Below are 26,861 nucleotides of genomic sequence, written 5' to 3' on the forward strand. Positions count from 1 at the left end.
TCCATTACAATCGTGTGTAATATCTCTATTTTCTGGATTTCTTTTCCGTTTTGAATCACCCTGTATTTAAACTATTTTCCAGCTGAATAAATCCACTTGAAATTCATAAAACTTCAAAGATCTTTCAAGGAAGCCAGCGATGTTGTCATTCCCCCAAAATGTTTGCGTGTATCTCAAATGAAGGACTTCTTTCTCTTTGCGTTCAGTCTCTCGGCCATACATAACGCAAATAATGGCAATCTAGACCTAATTGCTCCATTTATCCGTTCAATACCGATCCGATCTCCCGCACTATGTCTTTGGCCGATAAAAGTATTTATTGTGGCCGTAGTGTCGTAGGATTCAGTTGATGCTTCCAGGAAACGCCGCTCCTGGCTCCGAGACTGACCCGTTTCCACCTAGAAAAAAGAACGTCCCACACCGACCTAGTCAGTGTCTATTGTTACCACTTATTGTTTGTTTATATGGGTTTATGTATTGAAGTCGTGAACTCTAGGTCTCTTTGATAGTCCTACGTCTTTGAGAGGAGAAATTACGGCTTGAACGCAGATCCAGGGTCCAGAGATTTACTAATCTTCCGCGTTGTTTGAATTTAGCAGGATTTCTTCATATGAGTTGGGAATAATGAAGCGATCTTCAAAAAAAAACCCTACAAGACACCCTAACTACTCCTGTAATAGTTCTGAGAATTGAAAATAGATATACGAAGATATATTGAAAAATTCTTAGCATACTATAGAACCGAACAAAATTTCAATGTCAAAATATTTTATTACTCCACACATTCTCCTCTTAATTGGATACATTTATTACAGCAAACCTGTAACGTCTTTAGACCTTTCAAAACAAATTTTTCTTCTAGCTCTGCAAACCAGACCACTACAGCTTTCATTACCTCCTCGTTGGAAGAAAATATACTACCTTTTAAACTTTTTTCAGTTGAGGAAAGGGATGATAGTCGGATGGAGCCAAATCTGGTGAATGAGGGGGTGTTCTAGTAATTCAAACCCTAAATCACGAATTTTTTGCATGGCAACATGAGATTTGTGTGCAGGGGCGTTGTCCTGCTAAAACAAAACACCTTTGTATAGCTTTCCGCGTCTTTTCTCCTTAATTTTTTTCCGTAGAGTGGTCAGTTATGTCGAATAGTAATCTCCGGTTATTGTTCTACCATTATCCAAAAAATCAATCATGATTACTACATGGCAATCCCAATAAACTGAAGCAAGAACTCTTCCTGTAGATTTTTGGACACGAAACTTCTTAGGTCTTGGAGAACCAGAGTGTCGCCATTCCATCGATTGCTGCCTTGTTTCTGGATCGTAGAAATGCACCCAAGTCTTATCCATAGTAACAATTCGGTTTAAGAAGTCTACATCGTTTTTAAAGGCGAGCACACATCGAACGCAATGCATCTACCCTTGAACGCTTTTGGTCAACATTCAAACATTTGGAGATTTACTTTGCAGCAATTTTTCTCATGTCCAAATTGACGTGAACTATATGATGAACGCGTTCGTATGAAATATTTAGTGCTTCAGATATCCGTTTTAGCCCAATTCGACGGTCTGATAAAATCATAGCATCTATATTTTCGGGCACTTACTCAGAAACAGTCGCCGAGTTTTTATTGAGATGATTCCACCTGAGCTTTTACGACATCCAAAGCTAAAGGTCTATAGAATCTATATAGATCAACGTTCTTCGTGTTGACAAAGTGACGCGATTAAAGAAATATATAAAAATAGAGGATAATACTCCGAAAAACTTGTAGTTAAATCCGTAGCTGAAACCAGCATTCAACCACTTTCTTTTTCCATCAAATAACAATAAAACCAACAGGAATCAAGTTATCTCTTATTGATGCCCGGTAAAAACACTTATGTCCAAATACGGCTGGACCGCATACGAAATGTACTCAATCAATTGACGACATTTACTTTCCAAGTTCGTATAGGTAATCCGATCTGGTGTTAATTTCGGACCAGCAGTGTCTCGTTCTGCCCGAGAACGAGATTGTATAAAATGTTATTACAACATTTATGGTATGTTCATCTTTTCATCTGTTTTCGGTGGGATATCTAAATCTGCATCTGATTTACACCTTGAGCGTTCACCTGTTGTGAGAGCAGAGGGCAAACAGGTCAGAGAGTCACTCGCGTGTGGGCGCCACGGCATCGAGGAAAGAAAGGAGAAAGAATAGATCCATCGCTCCAGCATCATTATCAGATCTTAATGGGACCAGGGTCGAATCAGGGGACCAAATTTCAATGTCAAAATATTTTATTACTCAACGTATTCTCCTCTTAATTGGATACATTTATTACAGCGAACCTGCAACGTCTCTATACCTTTCCAAAAAATGTTTCTTCTTGCTCTACAAACCAGACCTCCACAGCTCTTATTACTCCCTCGTTGGAAGAAAATTCACGACCTTTTAAACTTTTTTTCAGTTGAGGAAAGAGATGATAGTCGAATGGAGTCAAATCTGGTGAATAAGGGGGGTATTCTAGTGATTCAAACCCTAAATCATAAATTTTTTGCATGGCAACATGAAATTTGTGTGCAGGGGCGTTGTCCTGCAAAACAAAACACCTTTGGATAGCTTTCCGCGTCTTTTCTCCCTAATTTGTTTCCGTAGAGTGCTAAGTAATGTCGAATAGTAATCTCCGGATATTGTTCTACCCTTATCCAAAAAATCTATCATGATTACTCCATAGCAATCCCAAAAAACTAAAGCAAGAACTTTTCCAGCAAATTTTTGGACACGAAACTTCTTATGTCTTGGAGAACCAGAGTGTCGTTATTTCATCGATTGTTGCTTTGTTTCTGGATCGTAGAAATGTACCCAAGTCTCATCCATAGTAACAATTCGGTTTAAGAAGTCTACATCGTTTTCAAATCGAGCACTGATCGAACGCGATGCTTCTACCCTTGCACGCTTTTGGTCAACATTCAAACATTTGGGGATCCATTTTGCAGAAATTTTTCTCATGTCCAAATTGACGTGAACAATATGATGAATGCGTTCGTATGAAATATTCAGTGCTTCAGATATCCGTTTTAGCCCAATTCGACAGTCTGATAAAGTCATGTCATGAACTGCATCGATATTTTCGGGGACTGACACAGAAACTGGCCTTCCCGATCGGTCATCATCTTCAATGGAAAATTCACCTCTTTTGAAGCTTACAGTCCAATTTTTCACGGTCGCATACGAAAGACATTGATCGCCAAGGGTACTAAGCATATCTTCGTAAATCTACTTACCTCTTAACTCTTAAATACAGGTACTTGATGATGGCTCGATAGTCCAATTTTGCATTTTGACAATTTCGGTGGACATCTTCTTTCTTTCAATTTATGACGGATCTCTAGTTTACTTTTTGGCCTCAAAGTTCACACTATGGTACCGCAATATTTTTTTTATGCATGGAACTGGTCTAGGCTAACTAGATATCAATACATCCTCTTGAGTGTTTCAGTTGGGACACTGTGTAGAGCGAATCGATACCCATCAAAGAAGAACTCCGGGCCTCTGGCCTCATTCCGATTTTTTTCTAATTAGAGCATAATGATCGGCATGATTCAGAGCACTTTGCCCGATTCTGTGTAGATGTTACGCCATCTGCTGGTGCCACTTTCTTCACGATCTGGCTCGACCTATTCATGAATGTAGTCATAAAGGTGTTTATTAGCGACGTATTTATAATATCTATTCATTAATCTTGGTCAATAGTTCGTTTGCCACAGATTTTTCTGTATTAGTTCAACTCGCAATTTCGAACAATTGTTCTGGAACAAAGCCCGATTTGTGAAGGGTTCCACCACCGCTGTTGCGTAAGCCGAATAACTTTCTCTAGAAGTCTAGGTCGGAAACCGAGAATTTTGTGAAGAAACGCGGAGTGAAAAACTGGCATTGGCATTAAAGCGACATTAAAATTAAGAATTGACTGTGAAAAATCGATAATTCTTCGTAATTGGTATCACTGTCTACGGAAACTATTGATTTATCTACAGATTGCCACCTTCTTCTGACTTCAAGAAACTGCTGTTGGAATATGAAGAAACTGTTTGGTTTCTTAAGTATTTTGCCGAACAGTGGAACTGTAATTTTCCTAGAGGATAAATTACTCTAAAGGAGACCTTCGAAAAGTGCCCAAAAAGTTGAGTTCAGTTAAAGCTTCCTCAAGATCGAACGGTTATGCCGAGATGGATGAAATTCTCAGAATCTTAACTAGAAGAGTTGCTCTTTCAGAATATGTATAATGTTTAGATCTACGATAATTTTCCTAGAAGAAAAATCACTCTAAAGATGACCTTCGAAAAATTCCCAAAAAGTTGGGTTCAGTTGAAACTTTCTCAAGACCGAACGGTTGTGTCGAAATGGATGAAGTTTTCAGAATCTTAACTAGAAGAGTTGCTCCTTCAGAATATGTATCACGTTCAGATCTACGATGATTTTCCTGGAAGATAAACTACTCTAAAGATGACCTTCGAAAAATGCCCAAAAAGTTGGGTTCAGTTAAACCTTCCTCAAGACCGAACAGTTGTGCCGAAATGAATGAAATTCTCAGAATCTTAACTATAGGAGTTGCTCTTTCAGAATATGTATCACGTTCAGATCTACGATGATTTTTCTGGAAGATAAACTACTCTAAAGATGACCTTCGATAAATGCCCAAAAAGTTGGGTTCAGTTAAAACTTCCTCAAGACCGAACAGTTGTGCCGAAATGAATGAAATTCTCAGAATCTCAACCATAGGAGTTGCTCTTTCAGAATATGTATCACGTTCAGATCTACGATGATTTTTCTGGAAGATAAACTACTCTAAAGATGACCTTCGAAAAATGCCCAAAAAGTTGGGTTCAGTTAAAACTTCCTCAAGACCGAACAGTTGTGCCGAAATGAATGAAATTCTCAGAATCTTAACTATAGGAGTTGCTCTTTCAGAATATGTATCACGTTCAGATCTACGATGATTTTCCTGGAAGATAAACTACTCTGAAGATGACTTCCGAAAAATGCCCAAAAGTTGGGTTCAGTTAAAACTTCCTCAAGATCGAACGGTTATGCCGAGATGGATGAAATTCTCAGATTCTCAACAAGAAGAGTTGCTCTTTCAGAAAATGTATAACGTTTAGATCTACGATCATTTTCCTGGAAGAAAAACTACTCGAAACTACCTCAAAATGAGACAAGACTTGGAACAACTAAGGTGAGAACCCGAACCTTGTGACTGGTAGGCACAATCCGAAGAATTCAAACCTGGCACGAATTTCAGATGCGCCAATTATTCACGAATACTTAATGCCACAATAACTCATTTTGTTTGTATCCAAATGAAAACCAGCAACATGACCCGTGACACGTAAGAATGTATAGCACAATTTCCAAAGTGAAATAACTACCAACTTCCTTTCCATTCGCAATCACCTGCCTATGTCTTCCTGTGAAAGCTTTCAAGCACAGCGAACCTACACCTTTTCCATAAGGTCTTTTCCTACATTTTATAATTAGGAAATTAGAATTTCCGCGCGTTGTCCGGCACACGACCGCCGCCTTATCTGTAATGCCATGGACATGGTTGAACTGAAACTGACACCACCTGTTACTTTGGAGGGCAGCGACCATGAAAAGTCGTTGGGTCTTCTTAAGGGATGCACCACCAACTACACTCATGATGGGTTACGCTAAGTGCAGAATGGTGCACACTCACTTCAGGATAGGACTGGGAAATGTTTGCAAATCTCTCTGGTATTATTTTTAATTTGGTCGCCATTTACTCCTATCAAAAGCGAAATTTCGAAACAAAAAGTGACAACAATTCTACACAATTAGAAATATAGATATATGGGGATAAAGTTCATCACAAATAACCCATAGGAGGAATGAAACGATAGGTGACCCTACATATCTTACTCTTATTTCTATATAAAGGGTCATTTCTGACCATGTACCATGTAACCATCTAGCAGTAGGTACTGAAGTATCATTTGAGGAAGCAGAAATAGGCACTCAAACAACTCTTATGCCTACTAGTTTCTGCAAGAAACAGAACATTCAAATCCCTCCAATTTCTTCTTGAATCTTATATTTTGTAATCTTATCTTCTTCGAGACTCTCCAAAGATATCAGAAGCGAAAAATCAAGAAAGCAAAAAGACTGTGCAGGAATTTTTACGTCCAGCAACCACAACATCCCTCTGTGAATCATGTCGAGTAGAAGAGATTTTTTTATGGAGTAGAGCCATTTGCAAAACAAAATATCTCAATTTCGAGATTGATCGACTGATTGGTGTGTCTCAAAGAATTCTTTGAGACTCCATTTCTTGGAAAGTCGTCAGTAATTTTCAGCAGTAAATGTATTTGAACTAGTCTCAATCTGTGGACTTAGAAGTCAAAAATTAAGGGTGTGGTAGCCATTTGCCGAAAATTAAAAATGCATTCTCCCAAAAACGGTGAGATTTCTACAGTAATAACGTCTTCTATCGTTAGTTCTAATATTGAGCAAGCTTTACAGGACAACTTGTGTACCTATTTGGGAAAAAATATCGTTTCTTCTGTGAGAGGCGAAATACAGAACAATTTTCGCCTTTTTGGTCTATCTCCCAAATGAATATTAGACTTCGTCTTTCCAGAGATCTCTTTGGAAGTAAACAAAACAATAGAAACAGAAAAGTATAGCTCTCTTTGATGATAATCTTCAACAGGACTATACCAATTCTCGTTCTAATACATCTCCGGTGGTATTCAGGCTTCACATATGCCCACCAGCCCTAATTACCCCGCTATATTAATTCAAATTAAAACCGTACATCCCTGTTCCGAGCGCAATTGTACCATATCACCCCTATGCAGACACATGACTGAAAACCTCCCCAAAAACAAAGCCCTGCCGTATCCTTTGACGAAGGCTCTTGCACGAGCTAACAGAATAGTGAAATGTCAGGTGTCACCTGGCGTACACGATCGCGGCACACTCCGCACTTTACCGGAATCTACCACCCGGAACAAAACACCATCGTCGTGTGTGCTATGGCGGTTTTAGGTGGGAGTCGGTGGTGCATGGGCTAATTAACCAAGAGTAACGTACTGTAGCTTATGGTGGAATACTGAAAGTCCAATCAATTTGAATAAATGCGGGGAAGGCATCGTTTAATTCCACGAAATGGTGAGGTTAGATTTTTATCTGGTAACGAATGTTCGGTCTTCGGCATAAATAGATTAAAATTTAACAATATGGCAGCATTTAAGGTTCACGTTTATGAAAGCACTCGGTTGGCTATGAAATAATTTTCTTAATGGTGGAATGTGTCAAATTTCCATGGCCAACCGAGAGCTTTTTTAAAAGTGAATATTTCTAGGAATGGTCAGGATAGGAAACAACCATTTGTTGAAATAGTTATTTGTTTTGAATATTGAAGTACTTTGACACAGTTGTGACTCGATTTTGCCATCTAGCTACCCTTAAAACGCGGCATCTTGATCTCGATGTTTCGCTAGCCTTTTAGTTCATAGAAAAAGAGCCTTTCTGCTGCAACTATGGAGAGAAATATGATTTTGAAAAAAACGCGTCAATTCTGTTCTACATCTTTTCGCTCCCGCTCCTATAGTGATATTATTTTACGCCCGAGTAACGGTTGTCGACCACACAGCCGGTTTAGAAATTCGCGTTAGGCACAAATCCAACAAAAATTAATCATTCGATTACACGAAGGACTGATTTCAGATGTAAAAAGTCAAGTTTATGCTTCACCTGTAACTCGATCTGAGTTATTGAGTCAGGTCGATGTTAGATCGATTTATGTTATCGGCAAACGATCGATTATAAAAATATCGCTAATGAGTCCGAGCCGTTGGAGAGATTCGACTTCTTGATTTCTTGGGTCGCACAATCCACTACCAGGATCTGGTAAGTGAACTTTGGTGGCAGTGAAGCGGTACTGTAAGTTCGCCTTGCTCGAATATTATACAGAATGAGTAAAAATCCACTGCTGAAATATTTGTGCGACTCACCATGTATATTCTGTTGCCACAACAGAATAATTTCAAAGAGTATTAAGATGATACTTTTGGTAATTAATATGTTGTGGAAACACCTATTCAGACACTTGGCAGTCTTCAAGTCATTCCACAAATTCTGATTTATGGAGTCGATGGGCGAAAAACAATGTGAATTTAAATTTCTTCGAAGCGATTTTTTTTAAATCGGGACCGAATCTGGTGAAAAAGTTGGGCGATAGATGTGATTAGAGGGAATTTGACCCACGCGATAAAATGCATGCCACCTTCGCTATTTTTTAATTGATTCCCTCTAAAACGTTTAAAGGTTGAACAATGTCGTATTATAAACAAGAAAATGATGAGCTTTCATAAATTTTGGCAGTCAGTTTCTCTCATTTTCTCTCTGATTTTTGTAGATCTCTTTGTTCTGTATTTTCATCATTTTTTGATAAGTGTAACGTTGAATACGAATGCTATGATTCTGAATTTCTATGAAAAAATCTTATAAAAACAAGATCAACCTTACCTAGGGCAATAATCTCGATAGGTCCAACTGTCCTAGAGAAAATCATGTGGAGATATCAATTTTCGGTGCGATTTTGAATGAATTTCCAGCGTTTCGAACGTGAAGAACGTTCAACTTGTGGTCCATCAAACTAGTCTGGAGACTCAGGTGAATCTGGGGCCGTTGCTCTGTCGGCATCTTCGTCGTCAGTCAGGTGTAGCCCACACCTTCGTGCGATTTGTTTAAATCACACAACACCCACTAAGGTATTTATTATACGCTGCACAGAACTCCTCTTCTTCTACCTTAGTTCCATTTCATTCCTATTGAAAGAATTTTTACATTCTCGTTATTCCCGTACATAAACTGCAGCCTTTTGGTACAAACTCAAGTCATATGTCACTTACTTTGAAAGGGTGACGATCAATTTGAGTCTATCCTGATTTTTGTCTCAGTTTATTTGGAGATACAATCTATCTGGAACTGTATGAAAGATGATATGTGTAGATTTTCGTGGAATACATCAGTCGAAAACGGAATCAACTAAAGAACTGAGTGGATCAACTAATCAACAAAGTTGTAAAGAAAATTTTTTGCATCTCACTCTTATCGGTTCACAGATATCCAGTTCCTTCCACTGTCATGTAGGATCACAAATGTTCACTGGACTGGTTTTATTTCTGTGTGATGAATTTTCTTACGAATTTCATAATAATATATTATGTAATGTGTAACAATAACTGATATCATTTTCACAATGTTTATAGGACGTGTCATCGAATATAAGTTATTCAAATAACCATTTTGCTAAAATGAGATGAAACCTGTGAAAGCTTCATTTTTCAAAATATTCTTCTATGCATCTATACTATAGAAATTACCACTAATTAGTTTCAAGGTCTTCATACGTTGGGGGTTATTCATATCATTAATATATTCAACAGCATCGGGAACTTTATTGTACTTTTACATTATTTTCATCCTTCTGCCTAGAAATGCATCTATAAATTTATTTAAACAGCATCGAAGCAATGTTTCCTTCATTTTGAAACTTTCTACACTCAGTTCTGTGTGAGCACTATAGAACATTATCCTGATACCATTACCCTGAATTATTTATTATTTAGTTGTTATTCCATAAAGCTCCTTTCGTGTTCACACCACGGGTTTTTATCTGAAAACAATAAGTAGTTCTCGGCTTTGAATTTCGTTTTTCTGGCTGAGTTAAACGTTAAACAGAAGACTCTTATCAAAAAGGCTTAGTCATATAGAAATATTCGGTAAGCATTATTCTGATGGTTTGATATACTTATAGATAATAATCACAATGAGATGGACGTTCAAATCACTCTTACATCAAAAACAGGTATTTTGGTGAAAATATTTTCGTCCTCCAATCGATAATTCACAAATAGGTGCAGTGAACTCTAACAAATACAGTCCACTCAATCATGTCTAAAAACAATTAAAAGGTAGATAGCCGAAAGTGAATTTGAAAAAGAGTTTCAATCCATCAGTCCACCATATGTGTTATCCCCTTAGAACCTCCCTATTCGTTTCATCATAAAAGAGCCCACCTAATGAAATGACCGGCATTCCAGAAAAACCTAATGATATTTATGGGGTCCATTCCCTTAATTGGCCAGTCAGATAATTGATAGGAGCATTTTACATCACGTGCCTTGACCATCTGTGATGCGACCATACCGGTCTCGGAGACAACAGTTGTTGTTTCATTAAATGATACGAGATGGACCCACCAAACGTGTGCCTTATTGCGTTTCGAATTTTTGGTTTCACTTTTACTACCTGATTCTGTTCTGTTTTCGGCTTTAATTAGGTGGCACCTCTGGAATCCATATCCACCTGTTATCATTGTGAAGCTTGTGTGTTCCTGATGATGGTGGATGTTGATTAAGTTCCACAAAGAAAAGGGAAGAAAACACTGAACGAAAGCAGTGATATTTTTATGAAATATCCATTTCAATGTCCATTATATTATAATCTCTATTATTATTATTATTAACTGTACGATCGAGAATTATTGACAGATATGTGTTAAATTGTTAACTCTATGATGACATGAAAATTGACCAATGTCAGAGAGAAATATCAAGTAAAGTGTAAATGAAAAAAGATATTCACAAATTTCAGTGGACCACTAGCAACAAACCTTCAACAACCAATTCAATAACAATAACAATAACTAAGTTGACCATTTCTGAAATACACCTGGCAATCTCCCAGAATGAATTGATAAAATGTACCTGTGCTTTCGCCATTTTGCAACTTTGTATATTACATTTTGTACATTTTGATTGTATGAATCAATATTTCGACTAAAATAACAGAATATCGTGATCTCAATACTTCCAGTGCTTACTACTTGTTCCATGACGAAGGACGAAGGACTAGTATTTTCAAAACTACAAGGCTATCCTTCATATTCACGAATAATAACAAATTCTATTGAATTTGCAGAAGAGAAATGTACATTATTGCTCTATTCTTCACACTCTATTTTGAATAACCTTTTTGTGGGATTTCATTTCCATCCTTATCAATATAATCACGATATGAAACATGAATAACTCCAATTTACTACCTACAACAATCTGTTAGCACTTAGTATACATTCATCAAAAGACATTATCGGTCTTGAAATCAACATATATAAGGGAATAAATAAAACATTTGTAATACCACCAAAGTTATGTTAATGCGATTAGGTAGACACCCGAAAAAGTGCTATGCTTGATCTGATAAGAACGGAATCGTTACTAAATAAACATGGGCCTCTTCAGAATAGCGTCTGACAAGAGACTCCAAAAATTTGAATATGAAAATACACGGCATAATTCACATTAGAACGTACTGTCGTTTCACTTCACAACAGACTCAATAATTATTCTGAATAATGAATGTCTAACGAACAAAACTGAGTATTCAATGGAAATTACACTTTGTGTTGGGGCCAAAAAAAAATCTACTAATTTAGCATAGTAGCAAGCGGCTCTTACAATATATTGAAGCCTTTGTCGAATCGAATGATGAATTTTCGTATGCATTACTGCAAATCGCATAAAATTCTTGTAATTTCGCTTATGTGGTAGCGAAATCATACATAGTATAGAGATGATTGATACATTTTTGCCAATTTATGTACATGTATAATTACTTATCTCAGAAATTGATCATTGAATGAGTGTCAATCTTGATTTCCGTTCTGAAGAAATCACAAATATGATCAAACAATTTTAGTAAACAATGTTACATTTGACAAAAGAGTATAAACTTGTTACTCTTCGTTTTTATTAAGAATGTTTCGGTTTTAATTTTTAAGACCATTCAGATTGCAAGCTCCCTTTCTTCATCTGAGCTGCTTTCTATTCTATGATGGTGTAGTGTCAAAATGTCACGAATGTGAAGAAAAAGCAAAAGGTAAGTTTATCTATGAAAAAGCTCTGTAAGCTTATTTCTATGCTGTGTTTATTCTTTTTTCAAAGAGCCTTTGGTCCAAAATCTTTGTTTGGTCCTTTTACAACGATCTTGCTTCTCAGCCTAAGATTATAATCTTTGCTTTCCAGAATTATTTGTTACCCATACCTTCATCAGAGTCTCTGCCTTTATTTTTTGTTCAATCGCTTCCATTAATACTTTCCAACATTAATATAAAGGATTTTTTCTGTAAAGGTGAATTTATTCAAAAATAAATGCCATGTCTATGTATCGTTTTCCTCCGGAGCAGTTCTCTCCGGAGAATGAAGCTATTATGGAAGCTTTGATTTCTGTTGATAAGGCTAAGTTGATGGAGGCCTTAACAATGTATCAAGGTTAGTTCAGTAGCACCTAATATGTATTTTTCAGTATTAGTTATTTCTTGAGAGAATCTTGAGTATTGTTAATTTTTTGCAGAACATATGGATGTCCACAAGGTATGTAAAAATGGCACAACGATAGCATGTGTTGCTGTAAAACTTGGAAATTTGCAAATCTTGAAAACAATATTAGAACGGCAAAGTGCATGTGGAAAACAGATATCTCCCAAGCGATTAAGAACAATTGATCCATCTAAAAAGCTCCCCATGAGAGACCTTTCAAATGTTGGATGTCATTACAGTAATTTGAATGTTGGAGTGAGTCATGATAAAAAATACACCTATGAATTAGACCCTTGTGGAAATATTTCACAAATTGATAAATATGGAAAGAATGCCTTACATTATGCTGTTGCTTGTGATAAGTTAGATATGGTTGAGTATCTTTTAGCAACATTCAAAGATTTGCATTGCAACCAAGTGGATCGTACCTTAAAAACCCCACTACACATAGCAGCGCTAAGAGACAATAATGAAATGATAAACTTATTATTGCGTTTGGGGGCAACTGTAGATTCAAGGGACCAAGAAGGCCAAACACCACTACATTATGCATGCATGAGAGGTATAACCAAAATGGTATCAACTCTTCTGGAAGCAAAAAGTGACATAAATGCCTTAGATTATGAAGGGCAAAGCACATTGATGTTAGCTACTTCATGCAATCATTATGAGGTAGTTGAACTACTCTTGAGAAATAAAGTTCGAGTGAATTATGAAGATGACCGAGGATTTACTGCTCTGAAAAAAGCAGTTTTTGTAAAAAATGCTAAAATTACCAAAGCTTTAGTTGAAAATGGGGCCAGGATCTGTGAAAGCTTGAATTTACTACATCATGCAGCTAAGTATGATCAGATAGATATAGTTAAGAGTCTGTTAGATGGGGGAGCAAGATTAGAAACAAGGGATAGCAAGGGAAATACAGCTCTCATGTGTGCTGTAGAGTATAGAAACTTCGAGATAGTTAAGTTTCTACTGGAAAAAGGTAAATAAACCAGATATATCTTGTTGATTTCATCTAAAAATTGAAGGAAACAATTGAAACATTAAGTTTGGCTTTTTCCATAACTGCAACTTTCATACATTTTCAGGAGCCAATCCAAACAGTACACAGGGTATTTCTGGAATAACACCCTTACACATAAGCATGTATCAAATAATGGATGCAGATCTTGTCAAGGAATATATAGATATCTTTCTAAAGTATGGTGCTGATATATATAAAAGGTGTAACTGGGGCTTTGATGCTCTCTATTATTCCTTCCTGCACAAAAACGACCCTGCTGCTTGTTATTTAATAAGGACTGGTATGAATGTAAATTTTAGGCACGAAACGGACCGCTTTGATTACATGAGTTCCTCGATGAAGCATTCTAGAACTCCGGCACCAATCAAGTTGCTTTTATACTCAGGTTTTGATATTAAAAATTTTAAGGATCGACCGAAAAACTCTATTCCGGTTGATAAAATGAATGCTAAGCAAAAATGTTTTCATGAATTTATGTGTACCACATTATCGTTAAAAGATATGTGTAGAATTAGAATCAGAAGATTAGTTAATCCTTTAGATATTCCTCAATTACCTTTACCTTCGACATTACATAAGTTTTTACGATTAGAAATATTGTGATGGTGCTTAATTCCACCTCTTTTTCTCACGAAGTACAAAAATTGGATATAAAAATTGAATATCCAGATGAAGGTGAATTTGTAGCGGGACTGATTGAAGCTATAGTTTCTGTCTTTGAATCCTCAAGAGGTGTACCTTAGCTTTGAGTTCTACATATACATCTTAAATATTGACTTCGTTGTTTTTGAACCGATTCTTTGATTCGTTTTATTTCGTATTTGACGTATTTTGTTTCATTCATTATTATTTAATAGTAATTAACTTGTCGAATTTTTATAAATCTTGTAATTATGCAAGAGCTCGAGTTAACAAGTACCATACATAGCTACAATGTACTCATTGAACGACTGAAAATCGCAGTTATAAATTTGTGTATCTGATATTCACATATTAAGTGCGAGCCGATCTCATTTATTAGTGTTTTAATATTTCTGCCCTATTTTATTTTTTGAAAATTGAAGTGATGCAAAGGATTTCAATTTCTTTCTTATTCGTCGGTGAAAATTTAAATTTGATAAATTTTTTATAGGGTTTCCAAGTACAATAAAGTAGGAAATAGTATGATTTATTCTCCGTACAGATTATTTGAGAACATTGTTCGGATAGAGTTGATTCTTCAAAATGTTATACATGTTTGTATATGATCTGAAATAAAACTTATAGTTGTTTTTATAAAGTTTTTGAATTGAATAATACTTCCCTTTTCCTCGTGAGGAACTGATGGAATAAACCTATGGGAATCTTGCAGAAGAGATAAATTATTCCATAAAGAGAGCTGAAGGAATATAATGCGTTAAAGTGAAATAAACAATAGTGATTTTGCATGCAACTTAAAGAAGGAAGGGATAAAAGAAACATCTTGGAGTTTTTGTTATTCCTTATTTTATTTCGACAATTAAGTCTCTTTAAAAATGGAAATATGCGATATAATTTCAATCATCTTCATAAAAATCGATATTTGAGACAAGTTCAGTAAAGAATTTGATCAATAAATAAATGAGCAATAAGGTGACATTTACATCATGAAATTAATATTTTAATGTACATTGAATGTAAGAAATTCCTGAGCTAGTTATTTTTTTGGAACAGTTCACCTACGTATTGGAGAGAAATATTTCACATCTGCTATTTGCGTCTTGCAATTAGTATTTTTATGCCTTTATATATATATATATTTATATTCACTAGTTCACATTTAACAAAAAATTAACTAAGTTAAAATGAATTTGAAATTGCATACATCATTAATTCTTATTTATAGAATTCCAAGGTAACACTTCAATAACCAAGAGTATTTTTAAACTGTTTGTGATTTCATTGTATATTTTCGGTATTTGGGTCATATGTAACGAAACAAATGTTTGATTGATCTGAAACCAGTATTTCGTCTCCAGTCTTACTGATATTATCACTTAAAAATGCCATATTTCCATCCAGAAGTAAATGTGAGATGGTGGTCTCCTCCTCAACATGATCTACAAGTACCTGTAATGAATTGTGTGTCGAAATTAAAGAGTTTTATGGGGTTAATGACTGAAAAAAAAGGCACAAACAATGAATAAAAATAGATGTACCTTCACGTAGATCAGAAGATCGGTAGATTTAATAAACTGGCACTGATTTTGTATTGAAAATATCGCTATTACTCAAAAACCAGTACTTACTTTCATGTTTTCAACTTTGGAATCCTGCAAATCCAGAGCAACTAACGTACCGTCAGGTAACAATCCTTGCAACTTTTCCTCCCCATTGGTTATACTTGTCACCACGTTTATTTGTTGTCCATCTTGAGTATTCAAACTCAAGGGATTCCCCTCTTGGTCAATGAGTTGCTGAATGTGCATAGAGTCCCCCTTGAAGTTGAGAATGTCCTGATCACTACCAATAACGACTTCCGACTGAGCAGGCGCCAAACCAACCAAAGGCACTTCTATGTCTTGTTCTTTGGGCGTTTCATAATACACATAAAGTAAATTATCAGTTTCAGCATTGACCATCGACACATCCTGGTTTTCCTTGGGTTTTGGATCGTGTATTTTTCTATGTTTGGCCAAATTTGAGAGATCTGAAAACCCTGAAAACGATAGCACTCATATAATTCCATTCGCCATCTTTTCAGTTTGTTAAATAAAAGTAACTACCTTTCAGGCAAATTTCGCAAGAATGCGGCTTCTCACCGGTATGATATCTCATGTGTTTCTTCAAACAATACATGGCATGGAATGCTTTGTCGCATAATTCGCATTTGAATGGTCTGTCATTCGTATGCCTCCTACAATGCTCCTTCCAAGTGTCTTTATGTAAGAATGATTTCGTACAATATTCACATTTCCACGGTCTTTCCCCTGTGTGTCGTTTGATGTGCAACTTCAGCTGAGAGGATGTGGTGAAGCCCCGGCCGCACAACTCACAACAGAAGGGCTTTTCGCCTGTAATGAGTGAAATTTTCAAGATTCTGCATGAACAGGAAATTATACTCATTTACAGAGGGAGTAAAAAGTAACAAACACCCTTTACCCTTTGTGGAGTGTGCATGATAAATACCAAAGATATTATTTATTTAATACTTTTGTTGAATTATGAATAATAGGAATGGAAATGGAATGCGATATTGAAACAATTCAACAGGCTAGGTTAGGTCAAAAACTCACCAGTATGGATTCTCATATGTTCCATAAGGTTGCCTTTCTGTGAGAATTTCTTCTCGCAAATCTCGCAACTGAAAGGTTTTTCCCCCGAGTGCCATCGCATGTGTAGTTTCAGGGAAGTTTTATGAGCAAAAGTCTGACCACAATCAGAACAAACATAGTTCTTTTCTCCCGTGTGTATGGAATTATGACTCATGAGGTTCGTTTTAGTTTTGAAAGCTGAGGAACACATGGTGCATTTATAGGGCCTTTCTTCTGTATGAACCAACTGGTGTCGTTGCAGCAGCTGACGATGTTTGAATATTTTATTGCACTTGTTACATACGAACCTTTTCCCGTTGTTGTGTTCTGAATTGCGGTGATAAATCAGGCTACTCGCGTGATTGAATTTTTTCTGACAAACCTAAAGGAAGAAATGATGTTAAAGTGAAAATTCCTTTTAGCGCGGTAATTTGAATTTTTTAAAACGCCATTTGAAATCATTGAAACCATAAAATAATCGAAATCACCTCTCAGAACCACAAACGCCGATTCGCACAAAATAACGTGCGTTCAAAAAAATTCGTCGTCAAGTAGGCTATGGAATTTCAAACGTCGATATTGCGTATCTAAACGTAGTTCTTAGCTTGTGCTCTATTATTATTACAGGTTAGCTGTCAAGTTAGCGTTTTGGATTGTTGTTAAATTAAAATTACCAGCAAATAATAAAGATGGTTTTTACCGACGTACAAAAAGCATTCATTATTGAATCCTACTTCAGAAATGGGGAGAAAATAGATGGCGAGTGGAAATATTCTGTTGAGAAATGTCTCAGCGACTTCAGGATCGAGTATCCCAACGTTGCTGTAGATTACCAATCTTTCCAGAGTACTGTTTCGCGATGTGTGAGCGTTTTTCGTGAAACAGGTAGCGTTCAAAGAAAAAAAGGAAGTGGTCGACCAAAGAAGAGAACACCCGAATTAATCGAAAATGTTGAGAATGTTATGACAGAAGCTCCACGAACCTCTGTTCGGGTTTTATCTCAACTAGCTGGAGTCTCTGTTGGTACATGTCACACAATTTTGAAAGAAGACATCAATTTGTATCCTTATAGATTGACATGTTATCAGAAGATTGAAGAAGTTGATTACCCTCGTAGAATGGCCTTCTGTCAGTGGTTTCTAAACGAATTCATCGATAACCTGAATAAAGTTTTCTTCTCCGACGAAGCCTGGTTTCATCTTTCTGGATATGTCAACTCCCAAAATATGAGAATGTGGAGCAGTCAAAAACCAGAAAATTTTTACATTGAGACACCACTTCATTCTCAGAAAATTGGAGTTTGGTGTGCTATCAGTCAGAGAAGAATTGTTGGACCTATTTTCTTTGACGGAACTTTAACAGCAGAACGCTATAAAGAGGATATTATCATGCCTTTTATAGCTGAATTAAATTTCGAAGAATGGTCATATAGTTATTTTCAACAAGATGGAGCCAGAGCACACACAGCTGTAGAAACATTGGCTACACTAAGGAATATTTTTCAGGATCGACTCATTAGCGTCAATACTGAAAATGAATTTCCTCCAAGATCGTGTGATCTTACACCATGTGATTTCTTCTTATGGCCTCATTTGAAGAATTCTATCTTCCAATCACCTATTTCTAATCTGGACGAACTCAAGACGAGGATCATTGAAAAAATTCATCTAATTAACGATGATCCTTTTATATTGAATAATGTCTTTGAATCTCTCAAAAGAAGATGTGAGAAGTGTTTGGAGCAAAGAGGAGGACATTTCCAACAGCTACTTTAATTATATAGAACTCTTAAACGTGAAACTCATTGTAATGAAAATCCTATAATTCAGTTTCTTCAGTTATGGCAGAGACTGCCTCTGGTTATGGATTTTCACTGTCAGCGTCAATTCAATATTTTATTCATTGAGAAATAAACATATTCTGAGGTTCTTAGTGTGATTTATTTCTATTACCTACTGTTATAGGTACAACCTTTTCACATAATTGTGAGTACAAAAACCATAATACTCGATTCGTTCAAGATTCATATCTTTGACTTATGAACTCAGGTTAATTTTTCCAATCGCCTCAGATTATTTGGATTCTTGTAATCTCATTCAATGAAAAAATGCTAATAAATCATTATTGAATGTGCAAGTAATTTTTTCTGAGAAATTGCCTTTTCATACAAAATTACGATAAATAGGTTAATGTCATCAATGTTTACATTTGGCTGTCATGACTGATGAGGATGAGTGTGATGTAAGGAAAGAATTACGTTCAGTCACAGAAAATCAACCTACTAAATTCCATAGCCTACTTGACGACGAATTTTTTTGAACGCACGTTATAAACAGGAAATACTGTGGTCGAAAATAACACATTTATTATTAAAAATGATTAGTCTACTTGTCAAAAAACAACTGAATATGTTTTATATAAAAAACAGGAAAAACAGACTGTTTCATCCCAGTATAGAAGCCGCATATGTTGCACCTATTGATTCTCCTAGAATATCCATTTCTGTTTAATATGTCAAGAGCCGACGACAAATTTCTATATTTTGCCTACGGTAGTAATCTGCTGGAACAGAGGATACATATCAAAAACCCCAGTGCTGAGAGAGCCGGAATTGCGAAACTCAAGAATTACAGTTTAGATTTCAATACGTACTCCAATAAATGGAAAGGTGCTGTCGCTACAATTACTAAGAAGGAGGGAACTCACGTTTGGGGTGCACTTTGGACGCTGAATAAGGAACACATGGAAACATTAGGTGAGTATATGCACCAGGAGATTTTTTTGATTTCTGGATAAACTGACTATAGATATTTTAAAATTCTCTTACAGATAAACAGGAGAGTGTACCAGTGCATTACACTCCGGTTACTGTGGATGTAGAAACTCCAAGTGGAGAAATAAAATTTTGCAGGGTGTACATTCAAACAAATAATCCCGAGGCAGTAGAAAAAATCGAAGATTTACCGCACGACAGACAACCTTCTTATGTTTATCTGAAGACCATCTTAGAGGGAGCCAAAGAGTCCAATTTACCAGATGACTACAAAACCTTCTTGGAAAAAATTCCCCACAATGGATACAAGGGAGAAGTTGAAATACCAGTAAATTTGAATAACATTAATTAACATGCATTCGAAGAATGTTTAAATGTATTTCTAGTCTTGAAATTGGTAATATCCAAATTAGAATGATTCTACGTATTGAATTAAATGAATTTGCTGATGAAGGATGTTATTTAAGTATACTCAAAGCTCAATTAATCAAATTTTGGTAATTCAGATTGATTTTCAGTAAGTTCAATGGATTGTTCGATATCTACTTGATAAATTAGACATACAAAACTTCTAGGTTATATAAATTGGGCAATATCTTTTTGTTTTCTAACAATTGGGTTTGAATGTATGGTATGTACATTTTCCTTATATACATTAAACGCTTCAGTAACTTGAATCAAGTTCCTTTAATTCAGTTTCGAAAAATCAGTATACAGAAATCATGAAAATATAAAAATAGCCTACCTCACAAGAAAATATTCCTTTTTTGTGCCTTTGCTGGTGCACTTCAAAAGTCTTTGCATAAGCAAAAGACTTGTTACATTCTTGACATTTGAATTTTTTTTCAACCTGATGTTTACTCTCCAAATGTAGTGTTAAATCTGACTCGTTGCTGTAGATATCATCACACTGATTGCAACTGAATGATTTCTTATCATTACTTGTAGGCATTTCATTGGATACTTCAAATTCAGTTTTCAAGCATGTTTCTAATAAATTGGGTGAAGAATTTTCTTCATTCTCACTTTTTTCTTCTATCGCCTCCAAGCTGACAATTTCACTAGTTGCATCCTCTACATTTTTATCCTCATCCTTATGTATCTCATTCATGTGCATCTTCAATCTTCGATAATTTTTAAATTCTTCTAAGCAATGGACACATTTGAATTTTCTCCTTCGTCTTCTTCTTGGAATGGCTATACAAAATAAATTATATAAGATTTAAATGCTAGATATAATTGAAAATGTTTGAATACACACCACTTCTTTTAAGTCTATTTCCATTTATTACCCTTGTAACTATCACCGCCTCTTCTAATTTTTCTCCGTTTTGATCCTCAACTCTTCCTATAACTTCTGTATCTAATTTCATAGGAATCTCAGATTCTAAATCTTCCTCTTCAATGCCCTCCTTACGTAAAATATCATCTAACTCTTCTCCCTTCAAATCAAATATGAAAATTCCAATATCTTACAGCAGCAATAAAATCAATATAATGAGAAGTGTGACAACAAACCTGTACTGTTTCTGAGAATCTGGCAGGTACTTTACGATGCCTTTTTCCATCTTCTACAGTCCCATTGGTACAATTACTCTTAATACTTTCTTCATTGCTATTATCTATTGGTTGCTTCCTGGGCCTACCTCTTTTTCGTTTTTCTTTTTTCAATATATTCATATTCCTCAACATTTCATGATCACTTGAGTACAAAGGACCATCTTGTAATGTGTTATCCATGACTAGAAATGAAGATTTCATCATCCATAATATTCATTATGTATAATAGTGGCCATTTAAAATCTCCTCAGAAGTTTTTCCATAAAGTTGTACATTTTCAGGTCTTAACCACTTTAAGGTAATCGGTAATCATTCAGAATTCAAATAAATTTATATGATGGGGAACTAATAAATGACAAGCTTGAAATTTTAGAATGAGGCAATGAGTTACATATATAACTACCTCTCATTCTTTATTCACTCACTCTGAATGAAATATTTTTCCCCAGTTTCAACAGAATGCACTTCTAATGTTCCCGTCTTTGAACTTATATTTTGGAGATCTTCCAATTGAACTATTTCCATTGTTTTCAAACCATCATATACTGACTTCAGCTGATTCTGTCCATCAATAATAAGATCAAAAAATAATTTTGTTGCCTCCAGTTGAATTTCACACCCTGGACATATTCTGTCTGGAAACTTTCCATCATTTTCTACCTACAAATAAAAAATGAGTCTCCTTTAAATCAAAGATCCTGAGATTCTGAACCTTTAAAGGAAGGTATTTGTTTATCAAAGCACTCAGATTCTGTTCTATTTCTTCTGAAAAAATGTAACTTCCGTTTTGATTCACATGAGCACAAAGTCTACATAAAGATGACTCTATTGATTGATCATTTTCATTAATTGTTGCCATTTCATGAACAAATAAACTAATTAATAATTATCAACACTTTCCATTTATTTTAGAATGACAAAAAAAAATTGACATACTGACATTTGAAAAACTTATCTGTCATCCTCTTTGATCATTAATGTCATTCTAACAACATTTATCTTTCTACTGCTTTTTCAATCAAAATTATAATCTTTTATTCAATAGTTCTTCAGACGGTACCATTATGGAAAAATTTCAGCTGATAATATTGCTAATAGGTCACGCATTAGATCAACAACTTGTGTGAAAAAAAGAAGCCAAGTAATCTTCATTCGGTCTATGATCACAAGGAATGACACTAATGACAGTATTTATTTGCGCTGAATGTTCTGTGACCCTTGGTCTTTGATCATAGACTACCTAATCATTTGTGTTCTGTGATTGGGAGTGTAAATTTTGAAATAATTTTTGAGGTTATAGCAAATAGACAAGTTCTCTGTTAAAAGTTTTGAAATGGCCGAGGAAGAACTTCTCGATAAAATTTTGTTTGGCGGTTCCACATCATTCTTGAAGAGTTTGGAGGAAGCTGAAGAACATGTTGATTCACACAAAGATTCAGGAATTGGTGAGACCGATAGTGAAACAAATTGTGTACAAGCATGGACAGATGAAGATAGTGAAATAACTGTTGGACGAGCTTTAAATGCTCAAAAAAGGAAATTACCAGAAGGTGGAATCAATGACAGATCTAATAAGTATATGAAATTACTTCAACATAAATTCGAGTCAATACATTCACGTCCTAAATGGGCGAGGTTAAACAAACCGGAAGAGGATTCCGATGAAGATGATGAAATTTTACAAACTTGTGGTTTTACTAAAAAGCAACGGTCTCTCCATTTGCCTCCATCTGTTCTGGAATATAAAGAAATAAGACATTTAAATTGTGAAACGTACAATGAAGGTCCTTACATCAACTCAATTGAATTTTTACATGAATCAACTGTAGCACTCGTTGCAGGGCAGAGTGGAATTGCTACACTTTATGCAGTCAGTGGAAAGAAGAATATTAAGTTGCACAGTATAAATTTTCAAAATTTTCCTATATTTTGTGCTAAGATAGTTGAGAATAAGCATGAAGTGATTTTTGGATCTAGGCATCCATACATTCATTGTTTTGATCTCATGGCTGCAAAATCCACAAAATTTCGTTTACCTCCTGGATTAACAACATGTAAAAAGTTCACCATTTCATCAGATCAAAGTTTGTTAGCTGTAGCAGGCAAATGGGGAGAAATCCACTTGTTGTCAACAAAAACTAAAGAAAAAGTTGGTATTTTAAAACAGAACGATGATGTCACAGCCCTCTCATTTGGTTTTGAAAATGATTTACTTTATGCCCACAGTACTTCTGGAGAAATCACAATATTTGATGTGAATATGAGAAAAGTAAAACATAAATTTATTGATGAAGGATGTTTACAAGGTACAACATTAGCTGTTTCACCTTCAAATAGGTTTTTAGCTGCAGGATCAGCTCAAGGAGTAGTCAATCTATATGACACCCATTGTATATATCAAAATGAAACCCCAAAACCGGAGAAAGCTGTAATGAACTTGACAACAAAAATTTCTTCACTGGCCTTTAACTCCACCTCTGAAATTTTAGGGTATGCATCAGTTGACATTCCTAATTCTGTTAAGTTATACCATATAGGCTCATGTAATACATTCAAAAATTTTCCATCCTTTCAAACTAAATTTGGAAACGTCAATGTTCTCAATTTTTCACCTAATAGTGGTTATTTCGCTCTGGGAAATAACAAATCTACTGTATCACTCTGTAGGCTAAACCATTATAAAAATTATTAAAAATATTCTCTTTCATTTTAACCTTATATTCAGGATAATTTCAAATCGGTATTTTTATTTTATTCATTTCAGTTTTCTCATCATCAATTTATCAAATTTATCTAAAACACTCTGGAAATGAAGATTATTTTGATCACTTTTCGATGTATCTTTTTTGAACCTTTCTGTCTCACTCATATTTTTTTTCTTTTCTGCCACCAATCTCAGATCAATTTCACATTCTTTATTCTTTTCATTATACCCAAACAATAATACGGGTAAATCATCTCCGAAACTGCCAACTGCTATAATATTATCTTTTGGATGGAATTGTAAAGCATGAATAGTAACCCCTTTATTCTTGTAAGGAATTAAACTTCCAACAAATTTTCCAGTTTTCACTTTCCAAATATTGACTGAGGAATTTTCACTTCCTGCAATGACATAATTACCACATGGAGAAATAGAGCAAGAAGTATGAAATCTAGTATTCAATCCTCCTTGTAACCAGTGTATAACTACTGAAGATTCTAAATCAATAATTCTTAATATATTATCTCTAGAATGAACAAGAAGTCTCTTTCCCTTTGCCATAAATTCTATTTGGTTTATTGTAATTCCTTCCAGACCCAAAATGTTGATTTTTTTGTGTAGCACCCACATGCTCTTCTGCTTATACCATTCTATAATAACTCCAAGGGAGTCGGAAGATAAAATTGTATCACAACTTCTTTTCAGTAACAAACTTGTGATGTATCCCTTATGGCCCTCAAGCTCTTGGTTCAAAAAGTATTTTGTCAGAAGTCCTTCATTACTCCACACCCTCACTTTCGTGTCATAACAACCTGTCACTATAAGATTACTGCTCATATCATTAGTGTATACAAAGTTTGGATGTGGCAGAATTTGTAAAAAAGAAACTTTATTCACATCCCATACTGAAACTGAACAATCTCCAGAGCAAGCTATTATCAAAGAATCATCTGGAGACCACTGTATGGAATAAATTAGATCCTGATGACCAGGTAGATAACAAACTTGCTCGAAGGTAACCATTGAAAAAATCACTATACAGTAAACATTATTCAATTTCAAGGCACAGGCCAAAAGAGATCCATTATTATTAAATCTCAGTGTAAAGCATCCTTCTTTTGCAGTTTCGAAATGAGCTAAGCATTCATTTGGCAGCTTTGTAATTTCTTTCCTGGTTGTTTTCCATTCTTGATTTGAAACTAAAGTATTTTTGAGCAATGAATTCACATCTGTTTTCATGCTACTATTTTCCAAAGTGATTTCTTTAACAGTCTTGGAATTATCTTCTATTTCTTTCTCCAAAGGAAGCAAGCACCTTAGACTGGCTGATGATTTATCTTTCAATTCATTGATTGTTATAGATACATACAAACTCGAAGGATATTTTAAAAGCCGGCCTTTGTTCCATGTTTCCCAAATAGAGCATTTCCTGACATCTTCATTTTTACTGGTAGAGTGATACAACTGAAGTCTCATGTTTTTGTTGAAATTCAAAACATTATTTTTTCCTGATACTTTCAAAAATGCGAATGCTATCCTATGCCATCCTTTTGTTTTATTGTTGATTAATGGCATAGGAAGGAAATCCAATAGCTCAAAAAAAATGATAATATTCTCTTTTTGGTCAACAATATAAGAATAATCTTCATAAATTAGAATAGTTTCTTCCCAAGAAGGTATCAAAGATCGTTTTTCTTGTAAACTATATGGGTGGGTCATTATTGGAGCTAAATGATCTAAGTTATCCTCAGGGGGGTATGTAACTGATCTCTTATGATTTTTCGGAAAGTACCTCCCAGTATGTATATCTACTATATGAATTTTCACCACAGGATGAATAACAAAAGAATTGAGTTGTAGTTTATCTGTTTTATGAATCGTTATATTCAATACATTATTCACAACCTTTTCATCTTTTGGTGGTGGATAATTACTTGTACTAGGTTCATTCTCGAGGTCTCCATTTGTTTTTGAGTAAGTATTGCTTTTATCACCAGAAAACTTTTGTGAATCTGAAGAATTGGATCTACTTTCAGAGGCAGTTTCTCTTGAGATTGGAATATTAATATCATTTTTCACTTTCACATCAACTATTTTTGAGACACTATCTTTCTCATGTATTATAATATCACCAATTTTAGGCACTACATCCTTCGAAATTCTAAAAGTTTTATGGCTAGATGATTCATCGTTTGGAGCATTAACAATCTTTGGCGAGGACACTTTGTATGTATTTGTACTAGATGCAGAAGATCCACTAGATTGACTTTTGCCTTCTCTAGAAATCTCTCTAGGTTTATTGATTCTAAAAGTTTCATTGCTCGAATGTGGCGATAAAGTTGTATTTCTAGCATTGTTCGATCTCAATTTGGTCCTTGGTTTAGGTATTGGTTTACCTTCATTTTCTCCATGTGATGAAGTGCTATTTTCAAAAAATTTGTTGAGGATGAACTCTCTCTTTTCTTCTTCGCTTGGTTCATTTATGTTTTGAACAGAAACGAACGTTTTTGATGTTTTAGCTTCGGTATGTTCTTTTGGACTCGTATGTGATGATTCCTGTAATGCATCTTTCAAGAAACTATCAAATTTTTCTTTCGTTTTTCTGACAACGCTTCCCTGAAGTAAATGTTCCTGTGGGGAAGAGCTCATTTTCATTCAATTAGATATATTGGCGGGCACTGAGATAAAAGCGGACGGAAATGATTGTTTATATCAATGTAACTCCATGGCAACGACTGGGGTTCTTTGGATTTTATTATCTTCATATTTATGTACATTTTTGTTATTTACAAATTTAGAATAATGGGAGTATGATAAAGTTTGTTCCGTAAATAAAAACCAATTCGAAAATCCATATGGTCCTTCATCATTGTTTATTTCAAATTTGAAATCAAGCCAAACTTTTCTTAAAGCTACTTGCAACTGAACTAAAAATTGTCACCTATCAATTCTTCTTCTTTCATTGAACTCTAAAAGTTTAATGAAAATTTGTGAAAAGCTGCGAAATATTGCGGAAAATTTTTACTTCAAAATTTCCAGGCAACTTCTTTTTAAAGCAAGATCAACCTAAGACTTCGTATATTCGGCGTCTCAGTTTCAAATTTGAAACTGATCTCTTAGTTAAAATGCAGATCA

General features: G+C 35.1%; 5 protein-coding genes across 7 annotated transcripts; 3 read left to right on the forward strand and 2 right to left on the reverse strand.

Moving 5' to 3' along the window:
- The first annotated feature begins 11,903 nt into the window (after positions 1-11,903).
- Positions 11,904-14,692, forward strand: LOC123312007 (ankyrin-1-like). 2 transcript variants are annotated; one of them, XM_044896176.1, is made up of 4 exons: positions 11,904-11,953; positions 12,206-12,345; positions 12,428-13,375; positions 13,482-14,692. In XM_044896176.1, the coding sequence occupies exons 2-4, from the start codon at positions 12,231-12,233 to the stop codon at positions 14,018-14,020; spliced, it is 1,602 nt and encodes a 533-aa protein (XP_044752111.1). In that variant the 5' UTR covers positions 11,904-11,953; positions 12,206-12,230; the 3' UTR covers positions 14,021-14,692. The 2 variants fall into 2 exon arrangements, with proteins under 2 accessions (XP_044752111.1, XP_044752110.1); XM_044896175.1 differs by lacking the exon at positions 11,904-11,953 and having other exon boundaries at positions 11,992-12,345.
- Positions 14,693-14,884: 192 nt separating this feature from the next.
- Positions 14,885-22,060, reverse strand: LOC123310761 (oocyte zinc finger protein XlCOF6-like). Of its 2 annotated transcripts, XM_044894404.1 has the most exons (9): positions 21,735-22,060; positions 21,448-21,682; positions 20,981-21,204; positions 20,724-20,904; positions 20,208-20,659; positions 16,672-17,071; positions 16,162-16,449; positions 15,685-16,094; positions 14,885-15,505 (listed from the first exon to the last, which is right to left on the reverse strand). In XM_044894404.1, exons 1-9 carry the CDS (start codon positions 21,879-21,881, stop codon positions 15,335-15,337), a joined length of 2,508 nt encoding a protein of 835 aa, XP_044750339.1. In that variant the 5' UTR covers positions 21,882-22,060; the 3' UTR covers positions 14,885-15,334. The 2 variants fall into 2 exon arrangements, with proteins under 2 accessions (XP_044750339.1, XP_044750341.1); XM_044894406.1 differs by lacking the exon at positions 21,735-22,060 and having other exon boundaries at positions 21,426-21,588.
- LOC123310763 (gamma-glutamylcyclotransferase-like) lies at positions 19,054-20,139 on the forward strand. The gene is made up of 2 exons (XM_044894408.1): positions 19,054-19,444; positions 19,519-20,139. Exons 1-2 carry the CDS (start codon positions 19,156-19,158, stop codon positions 19,812-19,814), a joined length of 585 nt encoding a protein of 194 aa, XP_044750343.1. The 5' UTR covers positions 19,054-19,155; the 3' UTR covers positions 19,815-20,139.
- Positions 22,061-22,215: 155 nt separating the features above from the next.
- Positions 22,216-23,715, forward strand: LOC123310762 (U3 small nucleolar RNA-associated protein 18 homolog). Its single transcript, XM_044894407.1, has one exon. The coding sequence runs from the start codon at positions 22,356-22,358 to the stop codon at positions 23,712-23,714; it is 1,359 nt and encodes a 452-aa protein (XP_044750342.1). The 5' UTR covers positions 22,216-22,355; the 3' UTR covers position 23,715.
- Positions 23,704-26,612, reverse strand: LOC123310760 (jouberin-like). The gene has a single exon (XM_044894403.1). The coding sequence runs from the start codon at positions 26,379-26,381 to the stop codon at positions 23,778-23,780; it is 2,604 nt and encodes an 867-aa protein (XP_044750338.1). The 5' UTR covers positions 26,382-26,612; the 3' UTR covers positions 23,704-23,777.
- Between the last annotated feature and the right edge of the window lie 249 nt (positions 26,613-26,861).

The sequence above is a fragment of the Coccinella septempunctata genome, chromosome 4 (genome assembly GCF_907165205.1).
Source record: "Coccinella septempunctata chromosome 4, icCocSept1.1, whole genome shotgun sequence".
Taxonomy (NCBI): domain Eukaryota; kingdom Metazoa; phylum Arthropoda; class Insecta; order Coleoptera; family Coccinellidae; genus Coccinella; species Coccinella septempunctata.